Source organism: Cydia fagiglandana, chromosome 10 (assembly GCF_963556715.1).
Source record: "Cydia fagiglandana chromosome 10, ilCydFagi1.1, whole genome shotgun sequence".
NCBI lineage: Eukaryota > Metazoa > Arthropoda > Insecta > Lepidoptera > Tortricidae > Cydia > Cydia fagiglandana.
In genome coordinates this window covers 13,073,122-13,098,935 of record NC_085941.1, presented here as the reverse complement: position 1 = coordinate 13,098,935, position 25,814 = coordinate 13,073,122, and the positions used below count along the sequence as shown (strand labels likewise).

Sequence of the window (25,814 nt, the reverse complement as noted above, 5' to 3'; positions counted from 1 at the left end):
ACGGGAGCGGCAACCACGACCGCAAAACTGGCAGGTGTAGTGTGCCCGTGGCGAACAGATGTCGGGCTGATGACGCTTGGCTCGCTTACTTGCGAGTGTCTTAAACCAAGCGTCATCGTGGATTTTACGACCATCGAACACCAGTTTGCGCCACTTTATCTCTGTCCTCGGCAAGCTCCTCCCATTTATGAACCGGGATGTTGAAGGAGTTCATGTCTCGCTTGACGCAGTCCTTATGCCGTAGCATCGGCCGACCGACACTATATTAGGTATTGTTATATTAGGTAGATGAATGGTTAACGTAGGTATCATCATTGAAATTTGTGTACAATCTGAGTGCGACTTCCAACAATTCAAAACATCGCTTTGCCCCTCAACTCAATGGTCTCACGCCGTCGGACTGTATACAGTAGGCAGGTACATTTACAGGTACATTTTCCCGCCTTGAATCTTTGCAACCCTTGCCTTTAGGTAGGTTCTAACGTACCTATACTTGTCCCAGTTGTAAGTTTCCCATTTATCCAAGTCCCACTAGTTTACTAAGGGCCACTTGCACCATTCAATAACCCTTGGTTAACCGGTTAAACATGAAGTTACCAGCATGGTTACCAGTACAATTTGACACTAGGTTAACGGTTTAACCGCTCAACCCCGGGTTTGTGGGATGGTGCAAGTGGCGCTATGGATTCTCATCTAATGTGGCACCTAAGGCGGTGGCGGCGCCGGTGGCCGTGCGCGGCTCGCGGTCGCGGCTGCGGCTGCGGCGGGGCTGACACGCCGACTCGCAAGTCACCGTACCGCCGTTTTCTCTGAAACATTACGTACATAAGTTCGCAAGTTTTCATATTCTAAGATCTTAAAGAATAGTTATTTGTTTTACAAGAGGGCAAAGTTGTTGTTTAACCGCTCGTGCTAATATTGCACGAGGGTTAAACAAAATTGGCCCCAAGCACAAAACTTTTCACCACAGTCACCACACCAGATATCAAACAAAATCAAAACCAAATGAATGTTATGAAACTTATGAAATATTTATCATTCAAAACAGTCATCTCTACTAGTCTACATCTCTACAAGTCAATTCTACCAGCAAACATAAAAAAACAACTCACAATTTCCATTTGATTACTTTGCCTCACATGCGAATAAAATGCAACGCTATCAGTTTCTGAACAATCAAGAGAGCTTTTACCAGTTGGTGTGTTGAAAAGCCTATATCCAGCAACTCCAACAGCGGATGTCTTTTGGCTAGTAGGTAGTGTTATTGTTGAGTATCTTTCGATACCTCTCATTAAGAGAGCCCGCCTTGCGGCTGCGACGGCTGTGGCGGGTCGCTTCCCACCGCGTGGGGAGGTCAATCTTCATCATTTTGGGGATGACGGTGTTGCAGGAGTGGGTCCGGCTAATAGTGGGCTAATAAGGACTGTTCATTTTATTAAGCGGACACACAAAAAAGTATAAATTACATTTTTTTAATTCTGGAATCGCTTTATTTAGATAAATATAATAAAAACGGAAACCAACGCAAAACATTTTAATGTAAATATAGTATAATATAATAACATCGGTAAGATTTTCGTACTTTTACACGGTTGCGCCGTTCAAGTGCCTGCACATCAATTTTTGACACTTTTTGACAAGTTGTAAATAACATTCGTTTGAATTCTTTCAATGTTTTAGCTTCTCATCTACCCTTTTTTAAGTGCATCTTCACATTGGTCTAGTGCCACTCGATGGAGTGGAGCTCCGGGCAATTAGATGAGTTAACTTGTTTTTGAACGAAATCAATGTTTTTCAAATTCAGTAGCTTCACTTTCTGACCAGCATAGTGGGCACTTGCCAAATCAGGCCGAAATGAAGAGGTGACATTATGCGTCTGATAGACGGAAAGTACTCGTTATTAGATGCATTATTTTCTGTAAATGTCGCAACCAAAGTTCATGTCGCAAAATAGAACAAACTTTTTAAGGCCACAGGAACCAATTGCCTGCCAGACAAGGACTTTCTTCATGAATTGGTCAATTTTGATGTTACTCTCCTCGTCGAATATATGATCTTCTACAACGGCATGGTAGCATCAGGGCCATTGGTAACGTACTACAGCAACATTTTACGCATTTTCCGTTGTCCATTAAAATGCTACGAAATTTATCTTAATGTAAAATGTAGTACAGTTTGACGCTTCTTTTTTTCGATTGCTTTCGCTGCTCTGTAATTCTTTTGTCCATTTTTTTCTTTCTATGGGTCCATTTATTGTACATACTTCTTATATTTTAATCTGTGCCTACTCTAACGCCTGCTGTCTTAGAAATTTCGCGAACCGATAAGTAATTTATTGATTTTAACAGCCGCATGACAATACTTTTGTTTCTGGATTGGCCGGGCCGCTTCTGTGCCGGGATTTTGTAAAATCTTCAAGCATATGATGCTCTGCAAATGTTTTAATTATTTTATTCACGTTTAACTTGGAAAATTTGTACATATTTACGATTTTTCGCAGTGAATACTAGCCTGTGCATCCTTATTGCAGAACTAACTTGCTATGTTCCAAATTTGTTCGGTCCTTCGGGAAAAATATTTGACTATTATGGGAACAAATATGTAGCAATTGATAAATGAGGGATTGTTAATTATATTGTTATGAGCTGTACGTCAATTGATTTTAAATTCGCCGATTAAAAGAGGTGTAAGAGTGTCCGCTTAGTAAACTGAACAGTCCTTATAACGATCCGATGACATACTTGGTGTGTTTATGTGCAACGCTCCGGCGATGCAGGTCGATGCAGAAGAGAGACAGGGAACCGATGATGGAGCACGTCGAGCTGAAGTAGTAGCCCGCCTTGCCGCCGCACCCGACGTTTATGTACCCTGGAACGTTTGTTTGAATGGATTAGAGGTGCTGTAATTGTGTTGAGCGAATGAAAACAATACTGATCGTAGTTGGTACTACAAAACGTCACCTATAGATATGAAAGACGTAAAAGCGTAATAAAATAAATATGAGAAGGCTAAAGATCATGGAGAGAGTTTAACTTAATACAGTGGTATAAGCGTTAAACTTGACCGTTGGGCAAGTTTTTTTTGTGTGTCTTATGCCACTCTGGCCTCCGGCGATGAACAGCTGCCAGATGCCCGGATCTAGTAATAAGGATAGTAGGTAGTGTACCGTTCTGTTGATATTAAAGTTCCTTTTTTTGGGCTCGCTCTTTGTCTATATAACCTCTGATAAGTATTAGGTAGGTAGGTACTCGTAATTAGTTTTGAAGTATCGCAACTTCATAAGAATATTCGATGTCTTTATTATTTACTGATTCATTCGCCTCTTCCATAAGATTAGTATTAATTACAACCTATAAAAACTTTCGTATCACTTAAATCTTTTATCTGTCTTTCATTACAAGTTTATCCCCTGGCATCAAGAGGGTGTTCTACCTCGATTAGCCATAAAGAAACCACAATGGCGACATTTACTAGAATACTTCGTATTTTATTGAAATCCTTGACCTGAGCCTATTAATTTGATCACAGTTTCAATTTGTTATGTTTCTTTTCTTTGTAGTTATTAGGTTTATTAGACTTTGAATTCTAGTAGTAATATTTTCAGATTATTTTACACCGGTTATACGACGTGACGATGGCGACGTGGCGAGAGACGTGAGGATGGCTCTTGGAGAGTGAGGAGGAACTTAAAGGTGGAGGAACTGGTGGGCGAGCCCAACATCATCAGCGAGAGCAAGACTGCTCCACTTCGCTGGTTCATCCATGTAGCGAGGATGGGAGAGGATCGTGCGGCCAAAAGAGCTTGTCTGGGGCGACCAACTAGGAGACGTCCGGTCGGAAGGCCTAGGTACCGATGGATTGATGAGGTCCAGAAAGACCTGTGTGGCATACAAGCAGCTGAATGGCGTCAGATCGCGCAGGATAGGAACGAATGGCGAAATCTAGTGTCGGAGGCCAAGATCCACTTCGGGTCGCTGAGCCAGCGAAGTAAGCAGTGAGAAGATGAACACACTAAGAAATGATTTCCTAATTAATGAAGGGGAAAAACGCGTAGCTTGTTATTACCTGAGAGCGGTACGCCGATAGCGATGGGCACGGCCTGTGAACACTGCACGAAACCCCACGTGCGCGCAAAGTTGCGAGAACGCACGCGCTCGTATGTGTACATCTTCAGCGAGTAGTGGTAGCCGCCGCAGAAAATACCTGGAACATAATATATTTATTTCCTCTATAGATAGATACAAGTTACCCACATCACACCATCCCCCCCTCCCAGTTTCTTAGAGTGGTTGACTTTTCGCACTAATACCTATGATCTGCATCGCTTGGTAACTGAAATCCTCCAATTTGCTGACAGCAGCGGGTAGAGGAGGGCTGTATCTCACGAACCATGACGTGATAGCTAGACAGTTGAAATTTTCACAGATGATGTATTTCTGTTGCCGCTATAACAACAAATACTAAAAACAGAATAAAATAAAGATTTAAGTGGGGCTCCCATACAGCAAACGTGATTTTTGACCAAAGTTAAGCAACGTCGGGCGTGGTCAGTACTTGGATGGGTGACCGTTTTCTTTTTGCATTTTTTCCGTTTTTTTTTTGCTTTATGGTACGGAACCCTTCGTGCGCGAGTCCGACTCGCACTTGCCCGGTTTTTTAGGCTACACCACTGTATCAGGGTCTTTAAGACTGCCCTGTAGGGGGAAGCGGGGTAGATAGGCACAAGGGGCAGTTTTGAACACCCACACTAATTCCTTAACTAAAAACTTATGTTCACCTTCTGCAACCCTAAAACGTGGCTTTATATGTGTGCGTGAGGTAAGAGCTTCGGCACATCTCTCCTGACAGCCGTTGCCGCTTGGTGCGTGAAAACGTGTTTCCGCGGTCGCATAGTAAATAAATTATAATTTTTTTATCGAGTTGTGGTGCGAAATCTTAGACTTTACCGGATGAACATCATAATGAGCGCTTAGTACGTTTATTCAGTAATAGGGTTAGCTTATTATTTTAAAGTAATACTAAATAGTATATTTTTAATAAATTATTTTTAATTTATTTGACCATTGGGGTACTTTGGTACAATAAAGATTGGGGCAGTTTTGAACATATCAAAGTGCCCCTCTAGTGTATCTAAGTGCCCCTGCCAGTTTTTTTGTTGTGTTTTTTTTTACTGTCTATACAGTAAACGAACAAAGAGAAAGAAAATTAACAAATAAAAGTTAAAACAACAAAAATAGCTTTTTGTCAAAAACTGACACTGATTTCATTAAAAGTTGTTTTTTGTAGTGTTAGTGCACCTGCTGCTTAATAACTGTAGTATGTTCTAATAGCACCGCACTTAATAGACGTTTTATAATGTTTAAAAAGTTTACTACTGGTCAGCTAACTGAGTTGATCTGTAAAGTGTGCTGTGGGGGGCAGTTTGAAACACTTACCGGGCACTTTGATTCACGTGCCAAAGTACCCCAAAATGATGTATCAAAGTGTCCCATGTAATGTATCAAAGTGCCCTGCAGGTGGGGCACAATTGAACATATCCCATTTTTTGTTAAAATCCATATATCTCTTTTACTGGCCATAAATTTAACAAAAAATGATACACTTTGTATACCTTAGTAAATTTGTCATCTACTAAGTACTAAAAAAAAGTATTTTGAGTTCATTTTGGGGCCTAAAATCGATTTCAAAAAAAGGTGTACCAAGCTGCCCCGCTTCCCCCTATTCGTATTTATGTTATTACAGTAGGTAATTAATTACATTAAGGGTCGGTTGCACCAAACTGTTCGTATCGTTAAAGAGTTCGCTAAATTTTTATGCATGAAAAGTTTCATGCCGGCTGCCGTCTTTCAAATGTGCTTGGTGCAACTGGCACTAAATATTGCTTCAGAAAGCTGCTACATTATTGAGTTACATGTTAAAGCGCCGAAACCAGTATCGTTTAGAGATCGATCATAATATATTATGTTACCAACCCTATCTCGGATAACATGACGATAAGACACTAATGGCTCTATCGTATTTTTATAAGAATGTTTAGTCGGTTTAGGCTTCCGGCAGACATCTCGGCCTAGATCTCAGATGAAAACGTGCCAAAAATGTCGCTAGTCTGACTGATTGCGTCGTAATCGTATTTCACTACGTACAAGTGATCTTAATAGCGTATTAAGATGTATCTTCTACATTTCTATTATAGTAGATATAGCAGTAGAAAATATGTGGAATTAAAAGGAAATAGGTAGGTAAGTACACGGAGCGGTTTACACCCGCTGTGTAAGTAGGTATGTAGGTAACTTAGTGTTGTGGGAAAATTTGGCTGCAAGACGGCCGACTGCTGACGGACTGATCTCCGAGACTGACGATTCTTAAGAGAAGCCATTTGAGGTTCCTAATGTGTTCGATAAAATACGTCTAAGTTATGTTATTACAGTGACTAAAGTTCATTGCCAAAGATTGTCGTACAACATCCAACGGATGAATGGAGCTTTATGGGCCATAACATAAGTCATTTTATAGTGGGCAAAGGACATTCCGGTACATATAATTATCCCCTTTACGGCCCCTCCACAACCGCCAAGGTCATAGAGACCAGCGCAGAGCCGAAGACTGCCAATTGTGTGAGGTACCTATAGTCGCGCGATGTCGCGGCACTCGGCAGAGTTTTGGCGGACTAGCAGGACATCCTGGTAAATAAGGGCTTAATAAACTCACCATAAACCCACGCGAACATAACGTATCCCCTATACGACCCTTCCACAGCCGTCAAGGCCATAGTGGCCAGTGCGCAGCCGAAGACGGCCGCTTGCGTGAGGTACTGGCGCGCGATGCGGCACTCGGCAGAGTTCTGGCGGACTAGCAGGCCGAAGGCTGCGCAGCCAACGGCCCAGGCGAGGCCGAGGTAGGCCTGAAGCAGCTCGGCGGTTTCGCCTAGACCTAGAAATTAAAATTGATATATTATCATGAAATAAATACTTGCATTTTCCTGTACATTTATTACGGGAGCTTCTTATTTTCTGGGTCAAACCACGGAAAAAAATAACGCAACCTACCTCCTAATCTGCATGGTCAGGGTAAAACTTATATTTACAAAATGTTCCTGTAGTGGTAATCAATGATTATTGTTTTCTGCGTGAAAATACCCAGAAATAACTATTTTTAATAATGACGATAATTCATATAGGTATTTTAAAGGGGCCCACTGACTATCAGTCCGCCGGACGGTATCGGCCTGTCAGTTGTTCGGAGCTGTCAAAATTTTGTTCTAACTGACAGGCCGATGCCGTCCGGCGGACTGTTAATCAGTGGGGTCCCTCACTTAGATCGATTTATCGCCTTTGTAAACTCGTAAATCGTTTTAAATTTCATCGACATCATTTTCATATCAAATAAGAAATAATTTATCCCGTCGACAGGAAACTGTAAGCCTATTACGAAACTGTAAATTGAGGAAAGCTGTACCTATTGCGTTCTGCTTGCGACATCATCAATAAATTATAAAGAAAACTTTTGTTCCCGGGCAATAAATTCCAAAGGGCAACTCATGGCGAATGAAAGGCTAATTTCATGAGATACTTCGCAACATAAACTTTTATTCAAATCATCCGGTCTGTCTATAGCTGAGTAAATGTTATTTGTTTTTCCTGCCCAACCATCGCGAGTCGTAAAAATATGTGGCGTCATACTTCCTTTGTATGTAGATAGACAAAGTTTGTGGTTTCAATGAAAGTTAATTGAATATTTACATGGTATGTACTACCTTATTTATAAGTGTAGTATCCAAAAGGTCTTAAAACTATTGAGTCTATAAGCCTTAAGTAGGTTTTTTAGATTGGGGTAAAGTCAGCAGTAATGACCAATGAATATTTTTTTACTATTTTCTTAATACCTATTAATCGACTCATTTTCATGGTTCTCTTGCGTATATTCTTATTTGTAGAACCATCAAAATTTATATCTGAGTCTTACAACCTGTAGTAAGTTGAGTCCATGACTAGCCTTAAAAAATATAGATAAACGGATGTCAAGTCGAGTGCTGCTAATTTTAATTCGTAAGACTCAAGTCCTAGCCAACTCTAAGAAGAGATTAATTACCTTCCTCCTCGGCATGGTACGCCAAATAAAATATAGGTGTGTTGATCCCGAAAGCTGATATTCCGGTGGACATGAGTAGTATGCGGACGGTTTTCGACCTTAACGTCGAGAAGTCAAAGAAGGGTTGGCGGTCGTCTGCTTTGGTCCTGTCTTTCATCTTGCGTTTGATTTTATTCTGGTTCTTGAGGTGCAGTATGGCACGGCGTTGCGGGTGGTAGAGAGACGCGGAGCGGTAGAAAGTGCCGAGGATGAACGTCACGAAAACGACTCCTGTGACGGCCTGCAGGCCTAGTCGCCAGCCGATTGCCCTGTGAATGTTAAAGAAGTTTACAAACAGATACTTAATTCTTCAGATCGACAGACGAGACGAATAGCCGTCGAAGATCACAAGTTTTCAATCCTAACCGAGGTATAAAGAGAGAGAGAGAGGTCTTATAAGGAGTATCATTGTTCCTGGTTTTCTCAGAGAAAGCAATAATATTAACCTTATCGCACCCTTGATGAACGTGGACATGACCGCGATGCCGAGCCCGCTGCCGCTGACTATGAATATCTCCACTAATTCTCTTCGTCTCTTGAAGTATTGCGCGACCATCAACGTCGAGCAGTCTCTTGTCAGTCCAACGCCGACGCCGACAACAGTCCCTGTAACAAAGCAACGGGGATTAATGTTAAGATTATCATCTTCAGCTTTCTGTCTCTTAGAATACCGTGTCAATGTCGAACATTCTTCGTCAACCTCTCGCTGATATCGACAACAATTCTCGGAGCAAAATGACTGGTTTTGTTTCACGAACTGGGTTATTCTTTGCTCACTAGACCACCTGAGACTATCTCCGCTAAAATTCTTCGTCTCTTAAAGTACTCTGTGATGTACTTATTCTCTCTATCCTTTGAAAAGAAGTACCTGTAACTTTATTATTTACACACGAAACTTGCCGATGTCGTAACACTTAAGCACAATAAGAGCCCAAACGGCTTTCCATTGCTGCAATTGTTGCATTTTACGCAATTTTCACAAACGAAGGCATTATACAGTACATCCCAGCGCCCGTGCCCTGAATGAAGCACCTTCATTAGTTGAATCACGACATCACAAACTCTTAAACAAAGTGCCATTTTATAGAGTACTTAGTCTGCATTCATTAAGGGCCTTAGATGTCTAAGTGTTTTAATACCAGTGCTCGGAATACTTAAGTACTTATATACTATTTTACGCAGTGGTGTGTATCTTATCGAATAATATCACGGAAAGTGCACTTCAGTAAAGTGATTATGTCACTTGGAAAGGACATTTTAAGAAAGAAGATAACGGTATTCCAAAGATGAATGTAAGACTTTTATGATGACTTCTGAAAAATCACTTGCTGTGCTAATCTTGCTATTTAAAAAGTAGGTACATAACAATTTGTTCTTCCTACAATGCTACACGGCCACCCTAAAGACAATTACCACAATGATAAAGGTATGTGCGGAAAGAGAAGAGTCGTGGAATGTACAGTCGCCATCAGATATATCGGAGCGGCCAAGGTGTTCACAATATCTGAACGCGCACTCTAATGCCCTGACAATAGAGGCGTGTTCAGATATTTGTGAACACCTTGGCCGCTCCGATATATCTGATGGCGACTGTACGATGGAGTATGAGGCCCAAGGGCCTCAATACATTCCACAACTCTTCTCTTTCCGAACACAGTAGAATAAATCCGTGTAGCCTCAGTAAATTGCCAACAGAGCAATCAAAATATTCCCAACAGTGATATTGCAACTGTCATTGACTTAAATTTCGAACTGCGAAATAAATCAGGCAATTTAAAACCGTTTTTTAACTGTCACAGTCTGTCAGGACCCCTGCTCTGATAAGCTGTAATATCCTGGATGAGGTGTTTGCTATTTGCAGCAGGAAAGTTGTATCTAGATCTATAGTTCGTTTTTTTTAGCATTAGAAATTAGGTAAACAATCTTGATGTGTCTTTTAATTGAAAAACACATTTTAAAAATAAGTTACGGCAAATATGTAACAATTATGAATCTAATACGATCATTTATATTCTTCTGCTTTCATCAGTAATAGTTTTTGAATTTTAAAAAGCGTTTTTCAATTAAAAGACATGTCAAAATCGCTTACCTTCTTGCAAGTTCTTTCTAATGCTAAAAAAAACGAACTATAGATCTATACTATGAATGTAGGTAGGTCGGCCGATGCAATCTTTACTAGGTATTATACCTCGTGGGTATTTCCAAAGTTTTCTTTAGTGTACCTACCTAAGTCGGGAATTTTAAGATCTGATAAAATTTAATTCGGACGGTAAATATGGAAATCTCCATTCGATGTTTTCTTTACTCATTTTCATCTTCAATTACTGTTCAGTAATTTAACCACGTTTGTCTGCCAAATATAATATATTACAAAACCAATAAATTAGTGAGAAGAGAAATTCAAAGGTGTATTTGAAGTCCCCAATCCGTATTGGGCTAACGTGGGGACTATTATAGCCCAAGCCCTCTCGCACATGAGAGGCCTGTGCCCAGCAGTGGGATGTACTTGTATATAGGCTGAATTATTATTATTTACAAATTAGTAAATGAAATACGAGTTTTCGTGGACTAAGCAGATGGATACTTGCATGAATCACCTAGATTCACCCTATAGTTCGTTTTTTAGCATTAGAAATAAGGTAAACAATCTTAATGTGTCTTTTAATTGAAAAACACATTTTAAAAATAACTTACGGCAAATATGTAACAATTATGAATCTAATACGATCATTTATATTCTTCTGCTTTCATAAGTAATAGTCACTTATTTTTAAAACGCGTTTTTCAATTAAAAGACATGTTGAGATCGCTTGCCTTCTTTCAAGTTCTTTCTAATGCTAAAAAAACGAACTATAGTAGAGTTCGTAGAAATCTGAAATGCAATTCATGCATGAGATCGTAGCATTCCTAACCTGAGTCAGCATTTCTGCGATCCACTTTTCTCACTCTTCTAAATAGACAATTCCTATACGTGTGCAATGAAGACGAAAATATTCTCACTTAGAGAGGTAATATCTGGGCATTGAGCTTTGCTCGAAAGTAGGTATGAGTTTAAATCATAGTATTAGAGTGGCGTGATATTACATAGGCAAGTAAATATATATTATTTTTGTTCGAGCGCTATTTTTAAGAGTGTATTCCCATTTGCCCCGCCCCAAGTGACTGCGCCATATCTAATTACCTACATGAGGCGGGGACAAATGGGAATGATTTATATGAAACCCCTATTAGAGTTATAAATTATAAATACACCGTTTTAAGGTTATAAAATGTATGATGATGACAGCTGTCACCGTAATAAAGCTATGTGAAAAATACTATCCGGACTTCCGGTTCGAGCGCCATCTTGATAATAAGTAGTCACCATAGACATAATATATATATAGACGGTGTCTCAGCGAGCTGTCACTGTTGCCACTTTTGTTTAGTGTACGATTAACAATGAGGCCCACGTTGCTGTAGCCATGTCGATAAAGTCATATCGATAAACTATCGACATTTCTTGCAATTTTAATTTTACTTCAAAGGCTTAACGATACCTAAAATGACCAAAAACGCTTTTATTCTTTATTGTGATTATCAGATCACAATTTTATAGTCACGCCCCAGCAGGGAACCAAGGGAAAGTTCAGATATTTAATTAAAATACATAAATACCTCCTAAAGTAGGTGTTCCGCAATAATTGAATTATATTATTATATATTCATTATCCATTAGCATTTCAATTATGTTTATGTTTTACGAAGATATTGAAGCTTCAATTAATCGCTATTTCGTTCCGCTGTGTAGCGTTTATCGATATATAACATGATTAAAATCGACTTTTCACATCCCTAAAAGAGAACACATACACGCTTTTACGCACACATACACAGCCTGGGCGCATCAAGAAAGGCAACACTTGATTTGAAGTCCACCTTGTCAACAGTATGGTTGTCCTTTTTTGACAAACGGCATTTTAAAAGAGCGAGGAGAGAGAAATGATACTAGTTGCTGCGTCGTGAAAGAGAACAGAAAAGGTTGGGCCCTTGGTAGTCACGCTTTGTGATTAATTACTTTAATGGTTTTTGCTCATTCATATTGTTTTTAATTGTAATATTGATCGCTTATACAGTAAACTAATGTGGTAGTGTGCAGTGAATGGATAATTATTCTGAAACGCGTTTGACCACCAACGGCCGGTAGTCTACGTGGTACTTGTAAAGTCCAGCTATAGTTTACAAGAACTAATAAAATCACCGTACTACCCGTATAATTTTAGTCGTATTTAAAGCTCCTATTACCTTGTCACTGGCTATTTTAAATTGTCCCACTGGACTGAAGCCATAATTTTAAAGTAACGAATGAATGAAATACTATCCTCCAACAAAGATTCTCTTTGGCTCTAGAGTCTATACCTAGTTCGTTTTTTTAGCATTAGAAATAAGGTAAACAATCTTGATGTGTCTATTAAGTGAAAAACACATTTTAAAAATAAGTTACGGCAAATATGTAACAATTATAAATCTAATACGATCATTTATATTCTTCTGCTTTCATAAGTAATAGTTTTTGATTTTTAAAAAGCGTTTTTCATTTTATATACGTGTCAAGATCGCTTACCTTCTTGCAAGTTCTTTCTAATGCTAAAAAAAAACGAACTATAAGTAGCCGCCCACTCGTCAAAACTTACCAAAACAAATGCAAATTTGATTTGTCGAAATAAATATTCAAATAAGTAAAATAATGGACAAAATATAATGGACCTTTTTATGTCTCAGGGCGGTTAAAAGATAAAGTTACGTACTTGTACGTAGCTATACAACACGGGAATTGGACATTCGGCCAATTTGCTAAGCGGAGCTCCTTTGTGATTAATAGAGACATTAAGTGGGCATTTCGTTTAAGACTTATTGAAGATAGCTGGTGGTGTCAATAGAGAATTTAAGACGAAACAGGAGCTGAGTTTTAAATATTTTAGGTAAATATACCCGTCTCGCTAACGGAAGCGGCACCTAAAAGTAGTGCGATAAGGACAAGGCGAAAAATCCTGCGTAAAAATCTCAAAAATCGAGGTTTCGTACTCCTCTGTTTCTAATTCTAATTCTAAATCTAAATGATTATGAAATTATCTGTGTCGGACCGTTTTGCTTAATCTGTGTTGAAAAGATCATTGCTCTAGCTTCAAAAATCACGGAGGAAAACGAGGAGTACGTTTGTATGGAGAAATTACCACTCCTGTTGGCTCTTAACAAAATGCAATGGACTACTGGACTGAAAAGTAAACGCATGGCACTATATTTCTGAATATTACCCGCGTACCATTCGATAAATGAGGAAATTGAAATCGCTTACCTTCCGAACATCGGGATTATCACCATTGCAACTCAAAAACACTCCCCACTAACCACGAAGCACAAATCACTGAATAGTAATTCATTATTCATCACTACCATAACCCACCCATACCCAATCCATAACATAACCCATGCATCACTGTAACACTTCAAAATCTGCGGATAACCACTGTAGTTCGAGCAGTAGCTATCTATGACGTTATTTTAAAAATGTACGCACAATAAACTGTTTAAATTTCATTTAAATCAAATAAATCAATATTTTCGTACAATAAAGGTACTTCTGACAGTTTTTATACCTACTGACATACTACTGACATAACGGTTCTCTTTTTTTTCTTGACGTGGTAGGCCATATTGGTAGACTGTTTTTAAACTTTTTATTAAGTACCATTCTAGGACCACCAAAGAGAATTTATTTACTTTAAGTACATAGGTGTAGAGCTTAGAGGATATATTGGTTATATCCTCTAAAGGTGTAGACTCGGAGTAATTAACAATGGAGCCGCCATTAACAGGCGTTCCCCTCTGTCGAAAATAGGCGGCCAATGGTCAACCACATGTCAACCATATGTATGGACTGACGTTTATCTGACATGACGTACCTATACATTTGATGTGCCCCTCCCCCGCAAAAAACGGCAGACTATTTTGTACCGAAAATTTTAGACATGGCGTCTCCATTGGTTATATCCTCCAAGGGTGTAGAGCAAGTCTAGAGCTATAGTCTGTGCGGAAATAGTCGTGAAATATATGGGCTCCCTTAAATTCCACGACTCTTCTCTTTCCGCACAGACTCTACATATACATACAAGTGTAGTACAACTACAACAACGACGAACGTTATAACATCAAAATTATATCAGAGGCCAATTCGAACGTATACTACCGCCTGAGTAACCAGTTACCTGGCTTAGCAACCTCAAAGCTATACTCGGATTATCCTATTTTATGCATTTCAAAGGATTAGGTAATAAGTAGAATTAATAATAGCAACAAATATGCTAAAAGAGAATATAGTAATTAATTAGGCAGTTTTTAGTTCATAAACGCATTGTCAAATAAGAAATTCTGAATTCTTTCGTCTCGTAAGTGTCTCGTAACAACGTACAGAAATCTACGTGTTCACCCATAAATTCGCCGCTTCATGCATAAATCGCCGTTATGTTACTCCAGGGAGTATGTTCGGCATGGGACTGCCCAGAGAATGTTCCACTGATGCATGATGGTCCTTGGAAGAATAATTCGTCAATGTGATGGTTGCACCGTACTACAAAAGAGCTTGAGGGTGCTGGTGAACATTATATTTACTTTTACTGTTTCATCAACGATGTCATAAATATTCATGCACTTCTTACCAACCTCCAAGACGGTTTGGGCTTTGGTCCCAATACGCCCAATGACGTTCTACTGATTAGATTGGGTACTTCACAAACACCTTAAATTTCTTAGCAGATGTGTGCAGCTTTCCTCTTTTTATGACTGAACGTTACAATAATGTACTTATGTGTTGAATGGATGAGGGAGTGAATCTATATAGAATAAGTAAAAAAAATGATTAGTGCAAAATAGAGCAGAAAAAGTTGGAAAGCTAACCCAAGGCCCGCAGCTACGGATGTCATCGGGATAAACGCTAATAGGGTCCACACAAAACAAGCCGCCTCGTGAGGAAATTGCCGCGCCAAGCAGCTCTGTCTACTGTGTAGACGCGTGCCTCGGGCGAGGCAACGTCTCCACCGCCCGAGCTGCTTTGCCACGCGAATCGGCTCGTTCTGTGGGGAGCGCCTAATGGAACTATTTATAAACGCCTAATAAGTCAAACAAGTCTTTACATCCAACTAGCGACCCCTGGAATCGCACGGGTTAACAAACTATATACCTAAACCTTCCTCAAGAATCGCTTTATTGATAGGTGAAAACCGTATGAAAATCCGTTCAGTATTTGAGTTTATCGCAACATACAAACTAACATACAAGCAGACAGACGCGGCGGGGGACTTTGTTTCATAAGGTGTAAGTAGTGATAAGCTTTTGTCCTTATCCGTCATTTTGACATTTGTGAGTTTTAGAAAGATAGAGAAAACAAAGTTTTCGTAAGTTTCATGAATACGGGGGTGGACGATAAACAATGGACAATTATCCGCATCAACGTAAGTTGTTCCGTTTGCTGTAGAAACATAGAAAATAATACCACGGCAATGGCGCCCTCTTTATATCGTTTTAATGCAATGGCCGGTCTTCGTAGGGATAAACTGCATTGAATTGCGGCGCGAGCTTAGCCTTTCTTCAGGAAATAAAAGTGTCGATTGCAGAGGTTTATGTTCAATGCTAGCTATAAATCTGCGGAGATACTTTCATCCCAATTTATTTAAGATAGCTGTTTGATTTTTATTCATTACCTACCAAAATACTTCTAAAAGTACGATTATTGTCGTTTCATTCCAATATGTCAAAGCGATCTCTTGGAGTGAAGAATCAACTCGCAAGGTTTAAACATGTCATGTCAGAGAGGACTTTAAAAATAGGGGACACTACTTAAACAGAGAAGAAGATTCGAGTGCTGATTTTTAGTATGATAAGAAGAGCATTCTGTGCCTATGACTTGGCTTAAAAATTGAACAGTGTCAAACCAAAAATCGGCTCCCTATTCTTAAGTATTCTCAGAAAAAAATATGCTCCCTAATTGCTTTGACAAGATAATATGGGTTCAACTTGTTAAAGTTTCTTATTATTGTTACTTCATGTTGCTCGTCTCAATCGCTTTTGTATAGGGACCAGTATAACTCGGCAGTATAAATTATTCTTGGTCATTTGTCGGCACATTAGTATGCGTGGCGGGAAGCCCACATTTGCCGTAATGGCAGCTAACAGCTAACATCGCTGAATGCCGATATGTTTCAGGGGCCAGAACTACAGAATCTAGCTCAATGAGAACAATAACATAACAAAATTTTTGACAAGTAGAGTAGATAAAATATATATTAAGAAAATATGGGGTAGGTAGTTGAGAAATTTTATTAGCATGGAGACTTTCTGAGGAGGAATTTGCATACCTAGCAGTGCGATAGTAGCCTAATACGGATAATATAATATATGATGGTTGCAATTTTGTTGTCTATCGTGTCATGCGTTACTATCGCACTTACGTCTTTGCTCGTAAGTGATAACCAAGATGACAGAAGATGAAAGTAGCAATTAGGTCCATCTTACGTCCACGGTCGAATGCTCGTTTATGATAAAATGGAAGCGGGAAGCGATTACAATAACAGGGCAAGCTTTAACACTAAATTGCCACGGAGTTTGCATATCGTTATTTTGTGCTAACTCCACTACCGCTATGAATACCTATAGATCTCCACCCATACATTCCGTAATTTAAAGTATATGATATTGATATATTTAGTACATTATATAACAAAAGCCATGATCGTACAGGCGGGTCAATGCACGAAATTTATCGTGATTAGCGTCCTTGCTTTACGCGTCATGTCTTCATCAGTGCTTGATGAAAGCAAGTTGTTGTATATGCTCCGTCTAAGGGGTAGGTGATCTGTTATTATGAGGCACGCTAGCGTATAAAATCACCAGGTATAAACGGTCGTTTAGCCAAAGGATTAACTTAAATGAGGGGATAAAAACTGCATTAGTTCATTACGAATGCAACTGGATCTAGATTCTAGATTACCTGCATAATCCTTTCCGTTCCGAACTACGGTGGAAAGGAATGTAGAAGTATTTTACCGACTTTAATGCGAAAAGGATGGAATCCAGTGACCGGAAATGACATTTGTGACCCGGGTCGAAGTCAGTGATGTGCTTTGCCAATAGTTCGATTAATAGGAATTTTTGTCGTAAACATACTTTTCATGTTCATGTTGCCAGTAAAGTAAAGATGACATTCGTATGGCGCATGGCGACTGCAGCAGAATTAAGTACTGTTGCAATTTTACAGCTGTGGCATGAACGCGGGAGCTTCCATTGTTTACTTATAAAATGAGTGATTTTCGTTGTTGATCGTACTACAGTTTGTCGCTATTTGAACGTTTAATCCGTCACAGCCGCAGCAGTAACGTTGCAAACAGTAATGCGTCTGCAGTTGCCATCCGAATATCACCGATCAATCGGAATGTAATTGATGTCAATTGATGTTGATGAATTAAATAAGATATTATTTAATTCCAAATTTATTTGCTATCTCGGGAAGTACGAGATGAATTAACTAAAAATGTACCTAAATGTATGTATCTGACGTATGCTAATTTTCCTGAAATCATTTTTAGGGCCTAAGAGAGTTCGATTTCAAGTGTAAAAGCTGATTAGCTGTCAAAGAGTATCATTAGAGTACCGCACACCTAATGCGATCCATCTTTAGTCCGTTATATTGCAAGTGGTTGGCATTCCTAAATTGCCGGCAATAAAACAAGAGGCAATATTACTTAACGTTGTAATTTTTTCCAATAATACCGACAAAGGCACATCACTAGTCAAACTCGTACAACTTTTGATAACTGGAGCTTTTATTTGATTCTTCGGAATAACTCAGAACAATTTCGAATTCAACGAAATTTACGCATCTCGAACAGTAATAACATAAATATTTTATTTTAGACGAAATGTACACGATATCGAATCTAGATTTATGAGTAGGTTGACGGATGACTGTAGCAAAATAGTTTGATAAATGTCTTTGTGCATTGGGGATAAAAATTAAATTACCATTTAGTGAACTTTAAAAGTAAGATCTCGATAGGCCGCGAGAAATAATGATGGCAGCGTGTTGTGATGCTACCATATAGGTTCCGTATTGATTAAGTGATGTACAGTTTCCAGCAGGCTCAACTGGATTCAGTTGTGCCAGAGCAGGGCTGTACCTGATATTCGCGAAACTATGTGAACATGGGAAGCTACAAGGGTCGAAAGGAGCAGAAGAATAGCCAAATACGCCAGTCTGCTAATTTTTTATGTAATGAATGACATTTTGCATTTAAGCGATCGATTGTGTCCCGTCCCGGCACAGGCAAATAATTTGACCAAGCGGCGGCCATTCACACCCGGCACGTCACGACAACGTGAGTCATCCTTGCACTGACCATCTTATTCCAATACCTCAGCTTATTCCCGTCCATATCGGATATCAGCTTATTTACTCAAGACAGCCAATTAAAGAATACCTTTGAAGTGCGCTCGAACGGGTTTCGGATATGATCTGACGAAATAAATTGAGTTGTCGGATTCAGCATTTAAATTGTGCAAGTTGGGTGCGATGGGTTTGCAAATGCATTTATTTGCGTTTCGTGCTTGTTGACTGGAGTTATTTATTTTAAGAGGAAACTGGAATTGGCATTCGATTTATACAATAACGTCAATTCTGGGGTTCCATTCCTGTCTTCCTACAAAGTGGCCATAAGGTTTGGGATCGGTTAAATATGTCGACAATAATAATATATGCAATATACACTTTTATAAATGCACTTTACACATCCATAAAAATGAATATTACTAGATAATATTAAAAGGTGCCATTGTGTAGGCAGGCAATCACGAATGGCACCTCTACTTAAAATATATTTTTTTGTTTGGATGGAACCTCACTCATTTTTTCTTTCAATTAAGTTGACTAAGGATATTTATTTTTTACTTTATGCTAATGCAACGAATCAGATGTGATCATAACCAGTAGCCCGGGTCATGTTTTTCTTGGAATTGTTATCTTTATGTTCTTTTTTGGGTACGTTGGGACACGTTGTTTTGACTTTCGTACGAGTACCTACCTAAGTGTTTCGAGATAACGACTTAAAAACAACCTGCTGTTTTATACTTACCTGTATTACTTTATTTCTATATTATTCTAACTCAGGCTTATATGTATATGTAGGTAATGATCGATTTTATCCCGTGTCATAAGTACGTATAACAAGGTTCGTCACTTTTTAAATTTCAGATCTCTTAGTCAGCAGGTGGTTTATAGGCTGCAGTCAATGAGTAATTAAAGAACAATCTGATGGGATTGTCTGGTGGAGTGCTCAGGGATATTCATCCTTAGCTTTCTTACCCAGTAAACTGTAGGGAGGCCGAAGGCGAAGTCACTAAGAATCGCAAATTGAAAACTGTGGTCAAGTAGGCCATAGGCCGGTCGCGCCATGTACCGACTCGCTATTACGGGAGCTAACTCCCTCTTTCTAGCCCATACCAACGCCCACACTGTTAGCTGCCTTTTGTAATAAGGTCCACCGATGTTACAGTACAGTACAGATGTTACGTACAGTTAGGAGTGTTGCTATTTGTATACTCACCATAGCTGAAGAACAGCTGGTGGAACTGCGTGGCGAAGGAGGTGAACAGGCACCCGAGCGCGGCCACAAGCCCGCCGACTACTGCGGTCACGCGGGTGGACTTGCGAACGCAGAGCGCTACCGTCACTGGCGAGAGGGCTAGCGCTACGCCCGCTGATAGTGCGCCTAGGCAGCCTGGAACAAAGAGAAGCATATTCTTAGAAGGAAAAACTTATCTTACAACCTTAAAAGTACACAAACTATTACAATGTAAACAAATGTACATAAATATTAAGATTAGTCATACAAATCCCCGCGAGTTGTACCGGGCGGAAAGGTACCGGCAAAATTACCCATCACATGTTCATGAGACGTTACTTCATCGATCTGTTCCAGACAATCATGTATGATGGTTTCAGTCTTATATGAGAAAATCCAAAATGTCTATGGTTTTAAGTATGTGCATTTGACCATCTCCCTCATATTTTTCTCAACCAAATTGTTAAAATTAGCAAGAATTTAAATTTTTGAATGTGCGAAAATATAGGTACCTATTCATGAAACAGAAGCGTTACCTATGCAGCTGTAGGTACGCCAAAATATTTATAAGATCTGAAGATAACATTGTTTATGATCATGATTACAGGTCACACCAGCAAGCATCTAAATCAGACGATATCAAAACGTAGGCGTCGCAAACCGTAGACAGCGTGGCGTAGGTTATCGTAAAATTAGATCGCTCAAGGACGGACAATTCATTCATAAAACGTTTTGTACACGACCAAGCGTTCGTTTTCAGCATAATAATGCCCATGAATTCTAGATTTGTAATAGAGTCGGACTAAACTAACTCAGCATGGCGTTTGCAATGACAATGTCGTCAATGTCTAATTTATATATAATATGAAGTTGATAATGACACTCCCTCACTATGTTCTGTTTAAGTTGATGCAAAGTTAGTTTAGACGGCCTCTAACTGTCATAGAGATTAGTATTTCGAATCCGTTAGGAGCAAACAGTCAAGTTCATTAAATTGCCGGCTATGATGTAACTAGTTAATAATTATGTGGCTACGATAGGACTGGGACTGGACGTACCTAGTTGGTAGGCGACTTTTGACGAATAAGCGATGATAATAATAATTTATTAAAGCATTTTCCGAAGCTCATAGAGTTCTATTAGATGTAGTTACCTAGAAAATCGCTCCTGATAGAAGCAACGTCAGGTCGTTGTGAGAATCCCTAGAGGAAGTCTTAGTCCAGCATTTGGCAGTATTAATTAATTATGATAATCTTCCCCTTACCATCATCATCAGTTGTCGCCTTATTTCTTAATACGTTGACGAAAATGTGACACGAAATAAATCAAAAGATCGTTCTATAATTAGACTCGGCTTGCCTCATCTCACCGTAGACGGGGTAAGTGACACAAACATCCGATACTAATCGCATTAACACACATCATCCGGGTGCGGTATTTCATTTATCACCGAAGAGCTTACGTCGGCTCAGTAATATGATTTTGTGGAGATCCGTAATGTTGGAAAGAGTAGGAAAAATTGGAAGCGAAGGTCAAATATTTTCGTCGTACATATATTATAATATGTGTAAGCAAGTAGCTTTTCTTTCGAGAAATATGTGAAAATGCTCCGGAACCTGATAACGTTGCTGATGATTTCTATGTTTTATAAATCCAAAGATTCTTGACAAACCGTCACGTTACTAACAACGTACAAATATGCAAACAAGCTTAGTATATGCGTTTGCATGTTCACCCTTTGTATCTATTACAAATATGTAGACTAGACGGCAAAAAACCACATAGGTTTACACTGATGGCTTGAGCCCGAAAACTGCGGAAACTCGGCAGACACCGGCTATTTACAAAAACGGCGGCAACAAAAAGATTGCTTCGTTTTATCGTCTCCGTAAAGATTGCCCTCATAAAATAAAACGCCGGACAGTCCGGTGTGATATCGCACATTGCTTGATGTGTGTTGTCACTCATACATATGTCATATGTCGCCGTCCGCATTACCTGAATAAGGTTTATTAGGGTTCCGCACCCAAAGGGTAAAACGGGACCCTATTACTAAGACTTCGCTGTCCGTCTGTCCGTCCGTCCGTCCGTCTGTCACCAGGCTGTATCTCACGAACCGTGATAGCTAGACAGTTGAAATTTTCACAGATGATGTATTTCTGTTGCCGCTATAACAACAAATACTAAAAACAGAATAAAATAATGATTTAAATGGGGCTCCCATACAACAAACGTGATTTTTGACCAAAGTTAAGCAACGTCGGGAGTGGTCAGTACTTGGATGGGTGACCGTTTTTTTTTTGTTTTTTTTTTGCATTATGGTACAGAACCCTTCGTGCGCGAGTCCGACTCGCACTTGCCCGGTTTTTTTTTATACTTACGTTTGTTACAGTTAACAAATTGATGTTGACTACGTGTGTTTTGACTTCACATTCACAACATTTCATAATAACTAGGCGGTTTAAATACTTTTCAATCAAAAAGTCACATTTCATAATAGGCGGTTTAAATACTTTTCCGAAACTGAGCTAAAAATTAACCTAAATAAAGAAGTAGTTGTGCGACAGCCTGTTACAACGTACGACGCAGACGCTTAAGTCAATCCGTCATTTTAATTGACTCAAAACAGGCAAGCAGACACACGAATGTTTACAAAAAAATTAAAATAGTTTCTTCTGGCAATATTGAAACCATTAATGAAATGCTTGTTATGCTTGTTTTATTACATTTGCAATGAATATTAATTTCGTACGACGCGTGATAATACCTCGTTTAAATTGTAACAAATCCGCGTAATTAAACCAAGAAACTGAATCACGCTTACCCAATTAGTAAACTCATGAATCTAATTAATTTGTTAAACAGCGTTTTGCGTCCAGGACTCCAAAACGCAATTACTCGTGAGAGTATTGTCTGGGCGATAGCGTCTAGATAGATTGCAGAGTCCTATCAACAGTGTAACCGCTCTTCTCGAAAATGGTTTCTTAAGGGTCTGTACTCCTTTTGTGTCCAGACTTAAGTGACAACCTAGATAACTTAGCACGACACAAGTGTAATGACAACTGTTATTGTGTATTGTAATACAAACAAATTGTGCGCTTCTGGTTCTCGGCTAGCACAATGAGCCACGGCTTTCACGGTTAACGGTTATCGCTTTTACTAGAAATATAGTAAGAGACACATCTAACAAAAACTGCTTGTGCTAACCTAAGCTCTAAAGCAGTGATTTTCAAACTTTTTGGTGTCACGGCCCTTTATGACCACTAAATTTCTTGTGACAGTGACCCTGCCTGCGAAGCCGATGGTCCTAGGTTCGAATCCCAGTAAGGGCATTTATTTGTGTTTTCTATGTATTTAAGTATTTGTATATTATATATATCGTTGCCTGAGTACCCACAACACAAGCCTTCTTGAGCTTACTGTGGGACTTAGTCAATCTGTGTAAGAATGTCCTATAATATTTATTTATTTATTAAGTGCGAGTCGGGCTGACAAAAAAATCACGTTTGTTGTATGGGAGCCCCACTTAAATATTTATTAAATATATTCTGTTTTTAGTATTTGTTGTTACAGCGGCAACAGAAATACATCATTTGTGAAAATTTCAACTGTCTAGCTACCACGGTTCATGAGATCCAAAAAAGCGAGGAATTAATTCCCAACAAGCTGGAAATCATTTTAATACCTTAATTTGGTCCTAAATGCGAATAATCTGAGTTTGCTCCATCCCAGGAGGTGTGGATAAATTTTGGAAGCCTTGGGAGATACATTTTATCTTGGATTGACAAAACCACTCGAAATAGAAGGAACCCACAGTCAAAATTAATGTTACTAAGTTGTTGTGGATCAGATACTGGTAAAATTAATTCGGATTTTAACACGATTTTACCAAAAATAAAACAAATTCAAAGTGGCGACCACTTTTTACAATCTTTTACTAATTCATATATATTATGGTACTTTTCGGATCCTATGATATCAATTTTTATCATGATTAGAGCAAATTTTCCGTCGGACGTACCGTTTTTAAACTACAAGCAAAAACTGAAAAAGGGCAGCAATTTTTCCACAACTCCTGGAATGGAGCAAACTCGGATTACACTAATTTAGAACCAAATGAAGGTATTAAGACGATTTCCAGCTTGCTGGGAATTAATTTCTGGAAAAAATCTAATTTTACTGGCCTAACAGATCTTAACTTATTTAACTGTTTAATAAATACCTATTATCTATTAATGTTTTGTTTTATTGATATGTACGTTAACGATCATTAAATTTTAAAAGATTGGATTATTTTAAAGTAAAATAATGAAATCTGCTTTCCATAAGTTTCATTCAACGCTGAGCTTCGCGACCCCCCTGGACAAGTGCCGCGACCCCCCTGGGGGTCGCGACCCACACTTTGAAAAACACTGCTCTAAAGGAACGAGTCAAATTTTATTCTCATAAAATAACTTGAGCAACACAACACCCTTTTGGTGTAAGAGCGGCTTAATCTTAATATCATGACATTGTCGGATGTTCATAAAAGTTTAAGTATATTTACTTATAAAAGTGATTTAGTTTAATCTATTTGATACATTACAGATAAAGTAACAAATACTTATACCAAAAGTTTTCAACAAGCTTTTTCAAACTATAACGATCACATAACCGAGCCTTAAAGCTCATAAATGAATAGGTACCTATCCCGGAGACTTCAGTTTACTTCAGACCTCGTCTGACAAACACCGCTATTGAAAAACTTCCCCACAAGTTCGTCGACATTTAACTATCTTCAGCCACACATCTGGGAATAGATCGGTCCATACTCTGTGGATTGATGATTTCGTCTAAGCTTGTTTGTCTCGTCTCTCTTCGAATCGTAAATCTTAAACTGTTGATGTTTTGAAAGCAAATAACATGCAAGTCTAAGCCAACTATCCTACTTTGTGTAAGTTGGAATTTTGATTTATGTAAGTGTTTCTATCTATCAGATACCTACATATTAACAACCCATAAGTCAGATAAAAATCTAATTTGGCTGTCGGCGGTTTTTGTGGAGCTTTGGAGATACTGATATATTACGGTAATTTTACTAAAAGTTCTAGAAATCGTAGTGTTACTCGTAAACAATAAAACAACAATTATGTCATTCATTTTCAGGGTTCCGTACCCAAAGGGTAAAACGGGACCCTATTACTAAGACTTCGCTATCCGTCCGTCCGTCCGTCCGTCTGTATCACCAGGCTGTATCTCACGAACTGTGATAGCTAGACAGTTGAAATTTTCATAGATGATGTATTTCTGTTGCCGCTATAACAACAAATACTAAAAACAGAATAAAATAAAGATTTAAGTGGGGCTCCCATACAGCAAACGTGATTTTTGACCAAAGTTAACCAACGTCGGGCGAGGTCAGTAGGTACTTGGATGGGTGACCGTTTTCTTTTTGCATTTTTTTCCGTTTTTTTTTGCTTCATGGTACGGAACCCTTCGTGCGCGAGTCCGACTCGCACTTGCCTGGTTTTTTATTGTTGCTTAGATCCATACGAGTACGTCCCATTGCTCTAGGCACAGTAGGCTCCAGGCCTCCTTTCATGGCCCAGCCCTATGCGTACATACTGGGGAATGCATTTCTTCGCGGATGTATGCAGGTTTCCTTCTTACGTTGTTTTCCTTTACCGAAAAGCTGGTGGTAAATATCAACCGATATTCCGTTTGTACGAGCTCATTGGGACGTACCAGATATATTTATAGATAGGTATTACGAAGACATTTTTTGTTTGGAAATACTACTGATAGGTATAATCCTTAAGAGCTCATAATGGCTTGTATGAGTACTTATAGCTTATTATATAGGAATCGATACCATTATCATATCTATAGCTTTATTGTGATTGCATTTTTAAAGATTTCGCCAGCAATTCGGATAAACTCATAAAGTAGAGACGGCCATATCAATAAAGTTGTTTCGAGGCGTCTACGTATTCCCTTAAAGAAAGGAATTTGAAAACGAAACTTTATGAAACTGGATGGATACGAGTAACCAATGCTAGG

The 25,814-nt window shown here is 39.0% G+C and overlaps 1 protein-coding gene across 2 annotated transcripts in view; it reads right to left on the bottom strand.

The window, feature by feature from the left end:
* LOC134667913 (monocarboxylate transporter 10-like) overlaps positions 1 to 25,814 on the bottom strand; it is a 159,680-nt gene that overhangs the window by 2,916 nt on the left and 130,950 nt on the right. For both annotated transcript variants that reach the window (XM_063525328.1, XM_063525329.1), the window contains exons 3-9: positions 19,758 to 19,931; positions 8,574 to 8,733; positions 8,089 to 8,396; positions 6,709 to 6,930; positions 4,066 to 4,203; positions 2,742 to 2,868; positions 706 to 809 (exon numbers count right to left, since the gene is read on the bottom strand). In XM_063525328.1, the coding sequence (XP_063381398.1) occupies positions 706 to 809; positions 2,742 to 2,868; positions 4,066 to 4,203; positions 6,709 to 6,930; positions 8,089 to 8,396; positions 8,574 to 8,733; positions 19,758 to 19,931 (1,233 nt within the window). The remainder of the gene's footprint in view (positions 1 to 705; positions 810 to 2,741; positions 2,869 to 4,065; positions 4,204 to 6,708; positions 6,931 to 8,088; positions 8,397 to 8,573; positions 8,734 to 19,757; positions 19,932 to 25,814) is intronic.